Raw genomic sequence first — 16,349 nt, forward strand, 5'->3', positions numbered from 1 at the left:
AATATTAAATATCAATTACAGAATAGAGACAATAATAAAACATAGTTAAATAGTCACTAGTGAATAGTACAATAATTTACCATCATAACTATAATAGATTGATAATCGCAAGTGGTATAATATAATAATGATAATAATAATAATAATAATAGCAAATACAATGTAATATAAATTGCAGAATAATATAGACAATAATAAAAATAGTAAATTAAATAGTGACTGGTAAGTACAATAATAGTATTGGTATAATAATAATAACAACAACAATAACAAAAGGCTATATATTAACCATCAATCATCTATAATCAGTCATCCTTTGTAGGGTCACCAGGGGTTAGAGCTAAAACCCTTGAAAAGCTAGCATGGTACACATCACAGAAAAACACAAAACCTGAAATGTACACCAGGGCATTGTCCACAAGGCTACCAAAGCAGGTTGGCAGGAAGCTGTGGTCACACACAAATGCAGAAACGTTTACAAAAGGGGATGGAAGCTCCTCAGAATCTTCTCCTGCTAGAGATAACATTTCAACAGCTGGGGTCCGTTCTTCGTACCTCGCTTAACACATCTGAGATGATTTGACAGATCCCAGATCTTTTAATCGTGATCACTGATCTCTGGATAATTTGGTTCTTCAAACAAATTTGCGGATTGGATTAAAATATCTGGATTAAGTTATCTGACATTACTGCACGTTCTTGTGTTCCCTGAAGAGGGCAGATACTCAAAACCACGATCAGCAATGCAGCGATTGGCTGGTGGCAAGACAGCAACGTAATGACATCATATCATTAAAAAAGCCACCCGGCTTTTAACTGTACGTGTGTAAACCTCTGATAAAATGATAATATATTCCATCACAAATAAATCTCTCAATCAAGTGGCTGTATGTATAGTACTATACACAACATTATAGTATTATAATATTATTTTTATATTATTATTATTTAAAATTATTATTGCCCCAGGTTCAGTAATGAACTCTTGTAATAAAGTAGCAGTGGCTGGGACAGATTTTAAGTATCACCTCTAGATGCAATCTAATCCTGTTTACATGAAATGAGCCGCTCCAGAGCAGGTTTGAGTTTACGGACCTGTTGCTATGATAGCAAGTCCAGGATGAGCTTCGAAGAACCAAACAATCCAAGATCATGCCAAATCATCAACAATCAAGTCCAGCTAACTGAGTTAGCGACGTACGAAGAACAGACCCCTGATAACGACAGGGTCTCATCCTGTGGTTCCACATTCCCTGAAGTGCTTGAGGAGACACCGCACCAGACCATGAGACACCGGAAAATGCCCTGGAACTGGCCTGCAGTTGGATGTTTATTCCATCTCCCTAAAAACCACACACACACAAACATACACTTACTTAAGGAATAGTTCACACAAAAATGTAAATTAGCTGATAATGTATTCACCGTAAGGCCATCCAATATGTATATCATATAAACATACATATACATTATATATATATATATATATATATATATATATATATATATATATATATATATATATATATATATATAATCATATCTTGGCCAGCAGAGTTTCATATTTGGGTGAACTAGAACTGCACAATTCTGGATGAATCACGATTTTTTGCTGTAATCCTACTTGTCAAAGGTTTTAATAGAAATAGCTGAATAATTGTAATTTAAGAATAAGATGATGTAGGTGTTTGAATTAATATTCTCTTTTACAATTAATCATGCAGCTCTTCCTTTAATACAGATATTGCCTCTTTTCAGATTATATTTTGATATAATTTGATATAATTTCTGAAATCCGTACCTGATGCTCGAATTCGAGCGCTGAAATCGTAGTTGTTCAGAATCATCAACTTCCCAGGGAAACCTTCAATGTGTGATAAAAGTTAGCTAGCCAACTAACTTAACTTAAGTTAACTAACGTTAACAAGTCAAAATATAATACAAGCTAAAACTATAATATAAATCATGTCAACTCATGTCTCAACTTTCACAGCTAAGTAGCGACATCGCTAGCTATTTTAGTCTGACTGACTCTGGTGGCCAACTAACGTCACTATTACTAATTATATAATAATATAACGACCAAATACAACCAGAAACAAATGTTCAGTCTTACTTGTGAAAGGTAATTCCCCGAGAAATGTTTCCAATTGTGCGGTGATTTGTACAGCCCCGAGCAGCACACGAAGCAGGCATTTTTCTCAATTCCAGTTATTAGAGTTATTGGAAAGTTGCCCTCCGCAATATGGCGGCGTCGTTGACGTGCGGTCCAGAGGCCAATAGGGCGTCTATGTATTTATTATGTCTATGGTCCGGACTGTGAGCTCTCTCCTCGGGCAAAACTTACAACGCTGCACGGGTTCCTAATCTAATTCAATAAACTAAGTTACTTTTTTTTTTTAATAAAACGTTAGGTTTACCTCAGTTTTTAGCACCAATGCTGACAAGCAAAAATTGGGGTGCAGACAACCGCGGCTAGTACAAATCACACTTACCTTGCTTGTTTGCCGTTCTCACGGGGGATGAAAAAATCTTCGCAGGGTGTCCGGACACAGCTCATATGTTCTCTGGAACCGCGTGAGCTCTCTCCTCGGGTGAAACTTTCAACGCTGCACTGATGGTTCCTAATTTAAATCTAAAGCAAATCCTGTCGATCCCAATTGTGCCAAAGAGGCCGTTGTGGTAAATACAGTATTATACTTTATTTTTTTTAAATACAGGAAATCACTGTATTTGGTGTTTGACGTCATAGAAAATACCCATGATGCAACGGGAATTACAGTTATTTACTGTAAAGAGAATTTACAGTATTATACTGGGTGATATATAGTAAATAACTGTGCAAATTACAGAAATGTCTAACAGTGAGTGACTGCAGTGAAGTTAAGATCATTTTACCAATCGCACTGAGACCTTTAAAAAGATACCAAACATAAAAGGGAAAAACAATAGATTCACAAGATACATCATCTGTGGTTTTACAGCTTCCGTGTCTTGAATCAGGGGGCAGGGAGTCGGGCGAGGGAGAGGGGAGAAGGTTTGGGCAGGCTGATGATGTCCCACAGTCTTTCTGTGAGATCTTCTCTCCAGATTAGTGAGTTTTATTGTGCTATTGCAGGGGGTTGGATCTCAGCTTTTGTCTTAGCAGAAAAAAACAATCCTAACCCAAACCCATCCTTACAAGTTCATGATTTTGATCACAGCTTTAAAGCGTTTACTAAAGAGCTGATGAGATGCATCAGTGAGTTTGATTAGGAAGAGTTCACACATGTTGGTGTGTCTCCAGGAACAGGTTTGGGAAATACTGAGTTACAGCATCATCTCCTGCAGTACATGAGCCTGTCCAGCAGAGGGAGACACACACACACACACACACACACACACAAACACACACATTGTGGAGAAAATCAAATGATCACAGTTTCTCTTCTGGTGTTGATATATTTTCTCACAAGTTACTTAACTACTGAAAATTACTTTTATTTCTGTCAAATTAAACACAAGATTATTGTGACCAATACATATAAAAATAAAAACATTAAAGTGAAAATTTAAATGAAATTCACAGTCTTGTAAAAGCATAGATCTTACTGTGAATGATTCATCATGTACATATTCATTTTTTGCCCCACAATTTTTCTTTTTTGATAATCTGTTACACTTGAACACAACACATAAGAAAAGATCTGTCACTATTTCCTTTTCATTGAGACTTTAAGTCAAGTCCACTTTATTTATAGATTTACTGGATACATTTTAAATGTAAGCGTGATTGACGAATGAGATGCTTATTATTGAAGCATAATTTGCAAAACTATGTATATTATGTACATTTCTCTAGAAGAAACTAGAGAAACTTGCTCTAACTTGTAAAACTGAATTAATCTGGAAGCAGAATCAGATTTAACTGTGATTTTCTGCTGTAATGATCAGTTTAACTGGTAAGATCCTCAGAGGAGTTGTGCAGCGATTATATAAGAATGGAAACACAGTCTCTGTGAAGGACGTCCTGAATGTGAGTAAATGTGTGTTAGTGACAGGATCAGAGAATGACACTGTTCCTCTGTCATAGTCCAGCTGAACTCTCACACGCTGAAGCTTCACTTTAACAGGAAAGACAGTGAAGGGTTGATCTGGGGATTGTGAGCCGTATTTGCTGTTTATGTACCGCACACGCCAGACATTAGAGTTGAAGAAAACCGCTCCCTTCCTTTGGTTTGATGCTGTGGTTATTCCAAGAATCCAGATTGTACTGTCACCAACCTCCACATCCCAGCAGTGTGTTCCTGAGTTAAAGCCCTCAGATCCCAGGACACATAAATAAAAGTCAAACCTCTCTGGATTATCAGGAAGTGTTTTATCTTCATCACTGTACGACACACTGGTCAGATCAGACGAGAGTGTGAGACGAGGAGCTGCTGTGTTTGGATCTAGAGTCAACGGAGCTGCAAAGAGAAGAACATCAGATTACAGGAGGAAATATGATCAGAAATGTAAATGTAAAACACATATAAAGACTTTGATGAAAAGAATCATAAATCATAACAATGGTCTCTCAGTTTCTGTCAGAATGGATTGAGGCTTCAGGTTTAATATCAGTATTCAACTAGATTAGAAAGTTCATCGAGACAAACTTTAAATTGGCTTGAAAAAGCCGGACCAGAAAGTTTGAAAAAGTTTGAAATAGTTTGAAAAATTTGAAATAGTTTGAAATAGTTGGAAAAGTTTAAAGTTTGAAATAGTTTGAGTTTTAGTTAGTAGACCTGCTATGCGGTTGCTAGGGTACTCAGGTGGTTGCTGTGCGGTTGCTATGGTACTCAGGTGGTTGCTGTGCGGTTGCTAGGGTACTCAGGTGGTTGCTGTGCGGTTGCTAGGGTACTCGGGGTGGTTGGGAAGGTCTTGCTATGTGGTTGCTAGGGTACTCAGGTGTTTGCTAGGGCGGTTGCTATGTGGTTGCTAGGGTACTCTGTGTGGTTGCTAGGGTCTTGCTATGTGTTTGCTAGGGTACTTAAGTGGTTGCTAAGGACTTGCTATGTGGTTGCTAGGGTACTCAGGGTGGTTGCTAGGGTGTTGCTATGTGGTTGCCAGGGTACTCTGAGTGGTTGCTACGGTCTTGTTATGTGGTTGCTAGGGTACACTTGGTGTGGTAGCTATGGTGTTCTGAGTGGTTGCTACGCAGTTGCTAGGATGTTCTCTGGTTGCTAGGGTATTCTGGGTGGTTGCTATGGTGTTTTGGGTGGTTGCTATGATAGATAGATAGATAGATAGATAGATAGATAGATAGATAGATAGATAGATAGATAGATAGATAGATAGATAGATAGATAGATAGATAGATAGATAGATAGATAGATAGATAGATTAATGAGTCTCTATGGTTTAGTTCATAGAATGTCAGTTTGAGTGAGTCTGGGCTTCAGTGTTTAGATTTGAATTTTTGACAGTTGGACAGTTTGAAAATCTGAACATTCCGTCAATGAAAGTCTATGGGAGTTTTTCCAAGTTTTAATCAGCATTTTTAGGAAAAGCGTAAGTCCGATCAGTTAGAAAAGATATAGCAACTCAAGCCAGAACAGTCTGAAGGTCTGAGCCGAAGACGAGGACTTTGAGCATGTAATCATTCGAGCGGTGCGCACAGATTCCCGCAGAGTAAATCGGGCAGTGAAAATATCGGGGCACGGCATCCCATCACACCGACTTGTCTTGTTAAAGAACGTTTTGATAGACTTTTCCAATTTTCCTGGCCTCCCTTTCCTTTTCATGACGTTACTGATACACAGATTTTTTTTTCTGACATTTTCAGTCAGTTTCACTTCCACTGTAAGTTTGCTTCTAACTTCAACTGTTCTCGGAGCAGCCTCAACTGTGATTGTTTTTTCTGTTTACTAGCTGGGGTGGGACTTGCGGTTTTATTGGGACTCTCTGCTGTTTTCCGCTGATTAAGCTGAAATAATTAATAACCATCAGACTAAACCATTTTTAGGGAGGGGGGGTGAGAGGAGTTTCGGAAAACTTGTTTAACTAAATTGCATGTTTTGTGGTTTTCATTGAACAATCAGGCATACAAATGTATATATTGTAATGATTCATAAGAGTAGAGGAATATATAGCATAACTGCTGAATTTAGTAGGGCCCCTGGGCAGTGGGGGCCCCTATAATTGTCACCATCTTTCACCCCACTAGCGACGGCCCTGCCCATGCTTGTACATGGCACATGTCATTTTTAGGATTAGCTGCAACTGCTAATACAGTGACAGTCAGAAATCGGATCGGCCCTAATGGTGTGCCTCATGCTCCATCCATTGGGTCCTCGGTATGATCCTGACAGAGATTTGCGGAAATAAAGGACTCCACATCGATCTATACTAGAATAATGATTTCAGAATGATACAAGATAAATCAAGATTAACATTTAAATTAACATTAACATTTAGTTTTAACATAAATTTCAATCTTTCTCATCCTACCAGTGACTGCAGTGAAGTTAAGATCATTTTACCAATCGCACTGAGACCTTTAAAAAGATACCAAACATAAAAGGGAAAAACAATAGATTCACAAGATACATCATCTGTGGTTTTACACCTTCCGTGTCTTGAATCAGGGGGCAGGGAGTCGGGCGAGGGAGAGGGGAGAAGGTTTGGGCAGGCTGATGATGTCCCACAGTCTTTCTGTGAGATCTTCTCTCCAGATTAGTGAGTTTTATTGTGCTATTGCAGGGGGTTGGATCTCAGCTTTTGTCTTAGCAGAAAAACCAATCCTAACCCAAACCCATCCTTACAAGTTCATGATTTTGATCACAGCTTTGAAGCGTTTACTAAAGAGCTGATGAGATGCATCAGTGAGTTTGATTAGGAAGAGTTCACACATGTTGGTGTGTCTCCAGGAACAGGTTTGGGAAATACTGAGTTACAGCATCATCTCCTGCAGTACATGATATGTACTATCATGTATCCCCTGTAATGTTAGTATTGTGTTGTCACGAACGCGCTCTGACTGTCACAGTAACAAATGAGCAGTGATAGAGGTAATTCGGCGTCTTGTCTATCAGCTTCTAAAGTTTGTAACTCCTTGTCTGTGTATTCTGGCTCAAAGCGATATGGTTCTGGAGTTGGTTTGATGCAAAGTAAAAATCCTCTGACAATTCCTCAAAGTCAGCCATGATCAACAGTCACGTTCGCTACTATCTTCCTAGTCACGTTGGTTTTGTTGACAGATGTAACAGCGGAGCTTCTCCGGTCCTGCGAGCAAATCACTCCGCCCTCCGCAGAAGTAGAGCAGTGCTGCGCCTTCTGAGAATATAGTCCCCAGTGTGTATACGTTTATAATATATTTCTGTGTCTCATGTAACCTTGTTATTTGTACACGCTGTGACTATACACATCACAACATGTAAATAGGAAAATGTTGGTGTTATTTTGTCTCTTATTGAGCAGTAGGCTAGCTGGAGCCATATACCTCCAGTCTTTGTGCTAAGCTAGGCTAACGGTGGGTGCGTCAGACAGAGTTATGGGATGCACGGAGATGAGAATGGTGTGTATGGACTTATCTAACTCTGGGGGATACAGTGAATAAGCCAAAGTCCCAAAAAGTTGGCGTGTTCCTTTAACAAAAAGAGACTGGGTTGTGTTTCATGTCATTTAATGTTATCACAGTGATAATCATATTGTCTGAAGCAGATATTAATATACAGATTTTCTCCTCATTGTTGTCACTAGTAGAGCAAGCTCCTGATTAGTTAACGCGGCGTGAATATCCGCCAAAGTTCAGATTTTTCAACTCGGGCGATTCGGGCCATTCACGCGTCAAACGCTCAATTTGCGCCGTGTCATTCGCGTGAATCGCGCCGCAGAATGTCTATTTGCGACTTAACATGTAAATAATTTGTGTCTGGTGTGAGCGCACCATTAGAGTCACAAATTTAGACTAAGAAAAATAATAATGATATTAAGTTTAATCAGATTTCAGTAAGTTGGCTCTTCCAAGCTTAATAAACACTATTGTATCCTAATACATAAGCAGAGACCATGAGGAACAGACTTCTGTAGTCATTATGAGTTCACTGTATGATCTGATGATCTTCTGAAATACAGTTCAGATTCACTCAGAAATTCAAGTGATTATTAAATATATTTCTCTCAGATGTTAATGTTGTGTGTGTTTCTATCTGAAGGATCTTTTGCGCTGGTGTCAGATCTGCTGAGACTCACTGTGTTGGACAGTTTCCAGCATCTTCTTCCAGACTCTGAACGGCAGGTTACCCAGGTAACGGGACACATCAATCAAAGCTCCAGAACTCATCCGTGGATCCGGCTGTGAGATCTGGACTCTGGAGGAACATTCAGGAGTCAGAACTGCAGTGAATTTGAGTTCAGATCCACTGAGAGAAGAGATACGAGCAGCTCACTCACCTTTCCATTGAGACGCTAAAGTTCTGGAAAATATAGAGTTTGAAAACATGTTAATATCTTATCAAACACTCTCATTGTCAGTGAGTCTCAAGTTGTTTTATGCTCAAAGAATGAAGCCAGATTGATTGGTCACCTTTAGAAACGAGACGTCATTGGCTTTCATCATCTCCTCCATGTCTCTGATTGTGTGTGAAAGAGCTGAGATGTGTGTGTTCATCTCCTCCAGCTTCTCCTTCATCATCTGCTTCTTCTGCTCCTCTTCCTCCCTCAGTGCAGTGATTGTAGCTTCTTCTTCGTCTCTGAGAAACTGATGAAGCTTCTCAAACTCTTCTTTAATCTGACGCTCTGTGTGCTCAGCTTGAGACTGAAATCACATCACATTCACTTCAGTCAGCTCTGTGTGAACACACACTCCACTAATGTCAATAATAAACTGTGTGTGTGAATGTTGAGTGTTTAACTCTTTACACATCCTCACCTCGATGTGTTGGATTGTTTTATCACACTCTCCTTTCATTTCTTCTCCATGTTTGAGCTTGTTTTGTAAGGACGTCAGCGCTGTGTTAAATTCCTCCTACAGGTTAAGATGAAAATCTGTGAAACTTATCAAAGGTTTAAACATTGTGTGTGTGTGTGTGTGTGTGTGTGTGTGTGTGTGTGTGTGTGTGTGTGTGTGTGTGTGTGTGTGTGTGTGTGTGTGTGCGTGCGTGTGTGTGTGTGTGTGTGTGTGTGTGTGTGTGTCTGGATGTTTTTATTGTTATATTATTTATATGTTGAATGGGTCATTCTCAGGAAGCATTTGTGCCTGAAAATTGCAGGACATATATTTTTTAATTATTTAATTTGGAAAGGTCATCGAGATCGAACATCAAGAAATCATGTTTTCAACCAACAGATTTTTTGCAAAGGCGGATTCTTAATTATTATATCGATGCAGTTGTAAATTTGTGGTTGTGCAAATACAAATACAGAAAGCTGAATGATATTATAAATACATTTTTAGAGTGTCTTGTAATAAATCACATATTATTCATGCAAAAATATTTATAACTCATGACATTTCTATTGTTTTTTGTGCCAATGCTGTTACATTCAAGAAGATTTGAACATCAGAAAGGTTTAGAAGTTTAGTACAAGATTGTATATCAGTAGTAAGTCATGGAGATTTAGTCTGATAAAAAATAAATACTGATTTATTACTGTTTCTATTGGCTAATTATAGGTTTGTAAACATTCGCATCATGGTTTCAGAAAACTTGATCACCTTGGCTAGAGAATTACATGGATACGGTATACAATATAGTTAGATTTAATAGTAAGATTATAGTTTATATAGATTAGATGTTATTTTCAAAATGTTCTCCGCATATTACAACAGCTTGTCACCCAGCGATAAGCACTGTTATTCAACGAAATTGACGTTAGTGAGTGGGATACATCTTACAGATCCGTTTGCCATAGCAGCTTGTCAATGGTTAAACAATGAAACTAAATGGCCAAGCCTCCAGTGGCCAGAGACATATAATTCCCTGATTGACACTCTTTTTTGTGTGTTTGCAAACAGCAATGCCTTTTTTTCTCACAAATCCGAGGTTATATCTCACAATTCTAATAAGGAAAAACAGAATTGGACTCATGATTCTGTCTTTTCCCCTCAGAATTGTGAGGTATAGCCTAAAGTCAGAACTGAGAGACGGTAAATGCAAGAAAAAAAGTTAGTAATTGAGCGATAACATTTTTTTAAAGGCTATGTTTATGCAAAATGTTAAAGATGTTCAAAAATGTTTAAATATTATTTAATGCTGCATGAACTGCATATGTGAGTGTGATGTAGACTTACTGTTTAGATCATAATTAAACATCTGCGTTTAGCTTCAAAGGGTGTCTTCAACATTTATAAAAATTAAGACTATTTTTTTTTTGCATTCCGATTCTGACATCCAAAGGCACAGCAAAAAAATGTTCTCTCATTCTGTAGATTTCGTCCATTTCCGCTATTTTTCTGCCACCACTATGCGTGCTATAATATTTCCCCTCAGAGCTAATTCGCTACAACTGTATGCAGCACATGAAATGAGAGACATTTGTCTTACCTTGTAAGATGGAAGCACTTCACTGATGGGTCTGAATGTGTGTTTGGTGTGTTTCTCTGAGTCTCTGCACACTAAACACACAGGCTGTTTGTCCTCCAGACAGAAGAGTTTGAGTTTCTCACTGTGTAAACTGCACATCTCCTCAGACTCTGATGAACGCCTCTCATTTGCCTCCTTTATCAATGAATCACACAAGTTTTTTAACGCAAGATTAACTAGAGGTTCACCTTTTGAGGATCTTCTCCTGCAGACGGGACACTCCTGAGTTTCCTTAGTTTTCCAGAACTGTTGTAGACACTCTTTACAAAAACTGTGACTACAGGACAGAATAACAGGAACCTTGAAGATTTCACAGCAAACAGGACAAGAAAGCTCTTCTGCAGATTTTGAATCCATTTCCTTGTCTTGTAAAAGATCCAATGATCTACAGTTTAGTTTCACTTTCTGATCTTTGGTTTGAAAAGTAAATAACCATTACAATCAAAATCTAATCTCGGTTAATTCAGACAAAGGCCTACACAAAAATGCTAATGTAAAGTGTCCTCTGTTCTTCTCAACACAGACTTGTTTTAGCTTTCAGTAAAAATGAAAGTTAGAAATAATGACTAGTCATTTCCTGGTTTTGTAAGAGGGTGGAGCTTCTGAAGACCTTTTGGAGCTTCTGGGGTCGGTTGCATAAACCGTTAAAACTAGTCTTACAAGTTAGTCTTTTTTTTTTTTCTTTATGACTGTTCATAACTTTTTTTAAGTCGGTTATATAAGAATATTGTCCTTGATACAAAAAATTAAGACTGACTGTCCCATGATTAACTGGAAGTGATTACTATAAGACACTGTCTTAACAAAATGTTTATGCTGCTGGCCCCTGAAGATAGACTAGATGTAAAGTTTTATCTTAATTTTATTTGTGCTTAAAAAAAAAGGGGGGGGGGGGGGTTGCAACACTTCTGGTGCAATATCCATTGCCGACATCTCTGCGGTGGCCGGCTGGTCCTCACCAGATTTTACAACTTGGACTTTCCTGCTCTGCCAGCACGGGTCTACTTAGCTGGGCCTTGACCTCTACTCGAGCTCAACCGGTCAAAACGTCCTCCCTCAAGACTCTGACCTCGTGGTCTGAGCCCCTTAGTCTTGGACGAATGCCCTTCCTCTGTTTAGACTTGCTGCCTTCAGGGCCCTTATCCTCGAATGCCAGGGCCATAGAACGATCGGTGTTCTGTGATCATAGCACGGCGCTATTGGATTGCGTTCCCATACCATCTTTTACTGCTCAATATGAGTGAACCGTATTGATAGGGAACGTACTAATCAACGTGAAAGACATCTGCAATAATAATAGTTTAAGGACCTTTTGAATGCACACATTTTTCCTTTAAATTTAAAAAGAAATTGAACTCGGTTTTCTCCTAAATACTGAAGCCTGATTGAATCATGCAGTAAATTAACCCAATAATACTCCTACAGTCGCTGTGCACAAAAAAATTGGTACGAATTATATGTTGAATGCATGAAAAAATCTGATTTGAAAAAATAGTTTTTTTTTTAAATTACATTGCCATAGATATTTATATGTCGCTTGATATATGTAACCAAGTGGATGATTAGGATGGTGTACGGGGTGGGGCATATGTTTATTTTGTCCTACAAATGCCGCGAAGGCCAGCAGGTGGCGCGACTGCCTGACGTTTGATTCCTTCCCGTCCCCTTCCGGTGTTGTGACCCTGAAGCGCCATAGCGAGGTAGGAGCACTGCATTTTAGGTGTTATAGGAGTTTGCATAAGGATGTTGTTTTTATGATCTATCTTATATTGTAGAGAGATCCCCTCCCGACGCAAGACTGTGAGCGCGTGGGTGTTATATGATCGCATGCAAGTCGGGCATGCCGTGTTTGCAGTGTCATCAACAAACCGTATCACGCTGCGTCGTTAGTTTGAGCTATTGCGCCACATTTCTTGTTCACTCTTGGATTACGGCAGAGGTATGTCTGTATTAGATGATTAGGTTTATTATAATTCTTGTGTAATTGAGTGATTTAGAGGATTGTGTTGAGTGGGCATGACGCTGCTAGATTTGTGCCATGACTGGTGTTCTATGTGTTGATGTATTGTTTATTTTATTTATTTTGTTGAAGAATAAGTTATGTTTTTGTTTTCTGTTGACAGATCTTAATTTGTGGAGTTCTATACATATGGACCTTTGATGTCTAGGCCCTGCTGTTTTGCTTATGCCTTATTTACTTGTTTTCCATAAGTTTTAAGTTGATTATTATGAATTGTGTGTTTTGAAATTATTTATTTTTGTTATTATTTGTTTTGTTACTTAAGTTTTGTTTGTACCAACCGCTAAGGGTCTATTTGTATGTGCCAAAGGGGAATTTAACCCATCTTTCTATTTTTTAGGAACCAGCCTGTGTGGGAGTTTCCTCTTGGGGTCTTCTGGGTCTTTTCTCCACTGCATGAGGTTTACAAACACTGCATGGGTATTGAGCGTGTAAAGTATTTGCAGTATTCACTACACCTTTTTTTTTAAATGTGTTGGTTTGTGTACACGTGTGGTGAGTGCTGTTTAAACTGTGGGTCTTTGGCCTAGTGACTTCTCCTCTATTCTTCCCGCAGGCTTGGTTGACCATATATGCAGATTGAGGGTCCTGATTTTAATATTTTATTTAACGACTAGACATCTCAACTTGCGATTTGAATATTCTGCCTATTCATAAATTTTAGTACTAATTGTTAATAAAAGTGTTGTACTTGAGGGTCACGTCTATGTTCTTCATTTATTAGCGAGAGAGAACTTGTGTTGCTGTTTAGTTATGTCCGTGGGTATTAAAGCCCCGGTGGCGTAGTCGGACCAAGTGTGATCATTTCTTGCCATCGGTTACATATACATTTTAAAGCACATTATTGTTTTTTATTTAAATAAGATATGTCAATCTTACAATTGCCGGTAAGCACAAGGCAGGGTACTCAATCAGTACTTCCTGAGTGGATCTCTCTTTTATGTGAACATCTCTCTCCCTCTCGGTTCTCTTCATTTTATCCTGTTGTTAGGTTTCTTTTTCTCACATTCTGTCTTCATCTTGCTAATGTGCTTTCTTATTCTAAATGCATCCTCTGCAGTCATCTGAGTAATGGAAACAACACTATTTGTAATAGTTTATAGTCAACAGTGACCGAAAGAGCAGCACTCTCAGACAAATATAAAAACTGGAATGATGTGCTATGCAGAACATTTTAAATGCAAGTGTATTAATCATTACATCAGCAATTGAAGCAGTATAATTTTCATTTTCATCCAGGCTTCTTTTTTTGCCTTTTCTGATGTATTGTTCTGGCACATTAATTACATTCAGATCTACAAGAGGTTTCCGTTCCTTCTTGAATTTGTTTCTCAACATTCCATGCCAGGATTCCTGCAAACAAGCACAAACAATTTAAAGGGATAGTTCACCCAAAAATTAAAATCCAGTTATCATTTACTCATCCCCAAGTTGTTCCAAACATTTCTTTGTTCCTTTGAACACAGGCAAAGATATTTTGAAGAATATGGGGAACTAAACAGTCGATGTACCCCACTTACTTGCATAATAGAGAAAAAAATACTATGGAAGCAAAGGGGTCCATCAACTGTTTGGTTACCGACTTTCTTCAAAATCTATAATTTGTGTTCAGCAAAGTAAAAATAAATTCATACAAGTTTGGAACAACTTGAGGGTGAGTAAATGATGGCAGAATTATTTTTTTTGGTGAAATGTTCCTTTAATAGTAGTGTTGGTATAAGGGAAAGTTTACACACAAATGAAACTTCTGACATCATTTAATCATTCTCTTGTTATCATTCACTTTCACTGTAGCTTTTACCCATAAGTGAATGGTGGTTTTGGAAAGGACCTAAGCACAAACTTAGGGCAGTGATACAATTCTAAAAAAGAATAATACAAAAACAATCTTACATATCCAATGCCTGTTTTTATCTTAATGAGTGCAGTACACACTTCTTTATACTGCTGCTGTGTAGGATACCTTAGAAATGATACATTTGCTGTTAGTAAATGCAGTGTCATTGTGGACATTCAATAGCAGATGTAACTAATATTTACACAGATGTCTATTAAAATTGTTATGTTTTCTATTAGTGTGTGTGTGTGTGACTTACCAAGTTATGGTGCGTATATAGTCAAACAGCACCTGCACAATCTGTGACCTCCATTTAGAACGGGATGTTGGCTGGTGCAATTCAGCCATGTTGTTTTCCATTTTTTGTTTTAGCAAAACAGGGAAATCTGGTAATTTGAAAATTGTGGGCCAAGTTTTTTGTCCTGCATTTGTCTCATGATCTATATTAGATGATGGCCCATTTCCACCTGAAGTGAGCATTAAGCTACAGGACAAAATAATCATTATCATCACGGTTATCTATTTTTCTTAATATTTTTCAAATATGTTCAATTGGACTGATGCTGAACTCAAGTTGAGAAAAACAGAAACATTTTAGACTTTAATTAAATTGACATACTCATGATTCTTGTCCATATTCTTGATGATATTCAGGTTGTCCATCATTCGATTGAATTTAATTCTTTGTTTTATTATTGGCACCAGTTGCTCCACCATCCTGTCGTTCAGTGCCAATAATGTGTATCCATCTATTTGGTGTTCTAAAAAAGAGAAGACTAAATTGTTATATCAAATGAAATAATTAAATTTAAAAATAATTAGGGCTGTCAAAAGATTAATCGCGATTAATCGCATCCAAAATAAAAGTTTGTGTTTACATAATATATGTGTGTGTACTCTGTTAATTATTATTTATATATAAATACACACACATTCATGTATATATTTAAGAAATATTTGCATGTATATACTGTATATACATTTATATAATCTATAATATATATAAATATAAATGTTTTATATATAAAAATAATACTTTTTTCTTAAATATATACATGCTTGTGTGTTTATTTATATATATAATAATTAACAGAGTACACACACATATATTATGTAAACACAAACTTTTATTTTGGATGCGATTAATTGCGATTAATCTTTTGACAGCCCTAATTTCCATCCAAAACTATTTCCTCCATTCTGTTTTATATTTCCAGCAATCTTTTAAAAATGTGCGTGTATGATGAGTCCTTTCATTAAATTAACCCAATACATCATAGGCTTTTTTTCTCTGCTCTTCTCAATGGCATCTCCCCCATTTCAACCCTGATGGCATCTAAAGGGTTTGGTCTTATTGCTCCACAGCAGATTCTGAGTGCTCTAGATTGAATATTTTCCAATTTCTTCAGCTCTGATTTAGATCCAGTCCCATACACTGCACATCCACAGTCTACACTAGAGCGTATTCATGCTTGATATACATGCAACAATTAACTCTTGCTTGCTCCTCATTCATACTTGGCTATTGATACCATACAATTTACTATACCTTTGCATTTGTCTTCAATTTTCCGCCCATGTCCCAACATGGCGCTGACATATTGAGTCTCGAGTCTGTGCAGTAGTGAGCGTGAAATGGAGCCGCGCTATCAAGGCCTCGCCCACACTCCCGCAGAATCGGTTAGTATACAGTTTACTGCAGAACAACACATTATGTTGGTGTGTGAAATAAACACTTCTGGAAATTTAGGAATTAAAGTTAAAGCTCCAGTCTCCTCCCAAGAATAGTCTGTTGGCGTGAGTACTTTGCTCAGAGAAGCTGTCAATCTCAACTAAAACCAAACCTATTTAAAGAACAAACACTTGAACTAACATCAGCGTGATAAAAACTGCCTAAAATGACACTAAACATCTTTGGAAAAAAATATTTGAAGTATAGACTTGGTCG

The 16,349-nt window shown here is 37.7% G+C and overlaps 1 protein-coding gene and 1 long non-coding RNA gene across 3 annotated transcripts; one reads left to right on the forward strand and one right to left on the reverse strand.

Annotated features, from left to right (window-relative positions):
* Window positions 1-3,424: 3,424 nt before the first annotated feature.
* On the reverse strand, window positions 3,425-11,123 carry LOC307140163 (nuclear factor 7, ovary-like). The gene is made up of 6 exons (XM_079839423.1): window positions 10,506-11,123; window positions 8,891-8,986; window positions 8,546-8,776; window positions 8,413-8,435; window positions 8,212-8,330; window positions 3,425-4,445 (listed from the first exon to the last, which is right to left on the reverse strand). Exons 1-6 carry the CDS (start codon window positions 10,899-10,901, stop codon window positions 3,904-3,906), a joined length of 1,407 nt encoding a protein of 468 aa, XP_079695549.1. The 5' UTR covers window positions 10,902-11,123; the 3' UTR covers window positions 3,425-3,903.
* Window positions 11,124-12,214: 1,091 nt separating this feature from the next.
* LOC307139457 lies at window positions 12,215-14,638 on the forward strand. 2 transcript variants are annotated; one of them, XR_013818134.1, is made up of 3 exons: window positions 12,215-12,244; window positions 12,320-12,483; window positions 12,668-14,638. It is a non-coding gene; the product is annotated as an uncharacterized lncRNA (long non-coding RNA). The 2 variants fall into 2 exon arrangements; XR_013818135.1 differs by having other exon boundaries at window positions 12,221-12,244; window positions 12,905-14,634.
* Window positions 14,639-16,349: the final 1,711 nt, after the last annotated feature.

Source organism: Gobio gobio, assembly GCF_949357685.1.
Source record: "Gobio gobio genome assembly, chromosome: 16".
Lineage (NCBI taxonomy): Eukaryota > Metazoa > Chordata > Actinopteri > Cypriniformes > Gobionidae > Gobio > Gobio gobio.

Bases quoted from the DNA above. Each gene is read 5' to 3' on its own strand.
- LOC307140163 (XM_079839423.1), bottom strand. From the start codon at position 10,901: ATGGATTCAAAATCTGCAGAAGAGCTTTCTTGTCCTGTTTGCTGTGAA. The intron at 8,436-8,545 runs GTGACCAATCAA...TATATTTTCCAG, and splicing joins ATGACGTCTCGTTTCTAAAG to AACTTTAGCGTCTCAATGGA. The intron at 4,446-8,211 runs GTGAGTCTCAGC...TTCTCTTTGCAG, and splicing joins GCTGGAAACTGTCCAACACA to CTCCGTTGACTCTAGATCCA.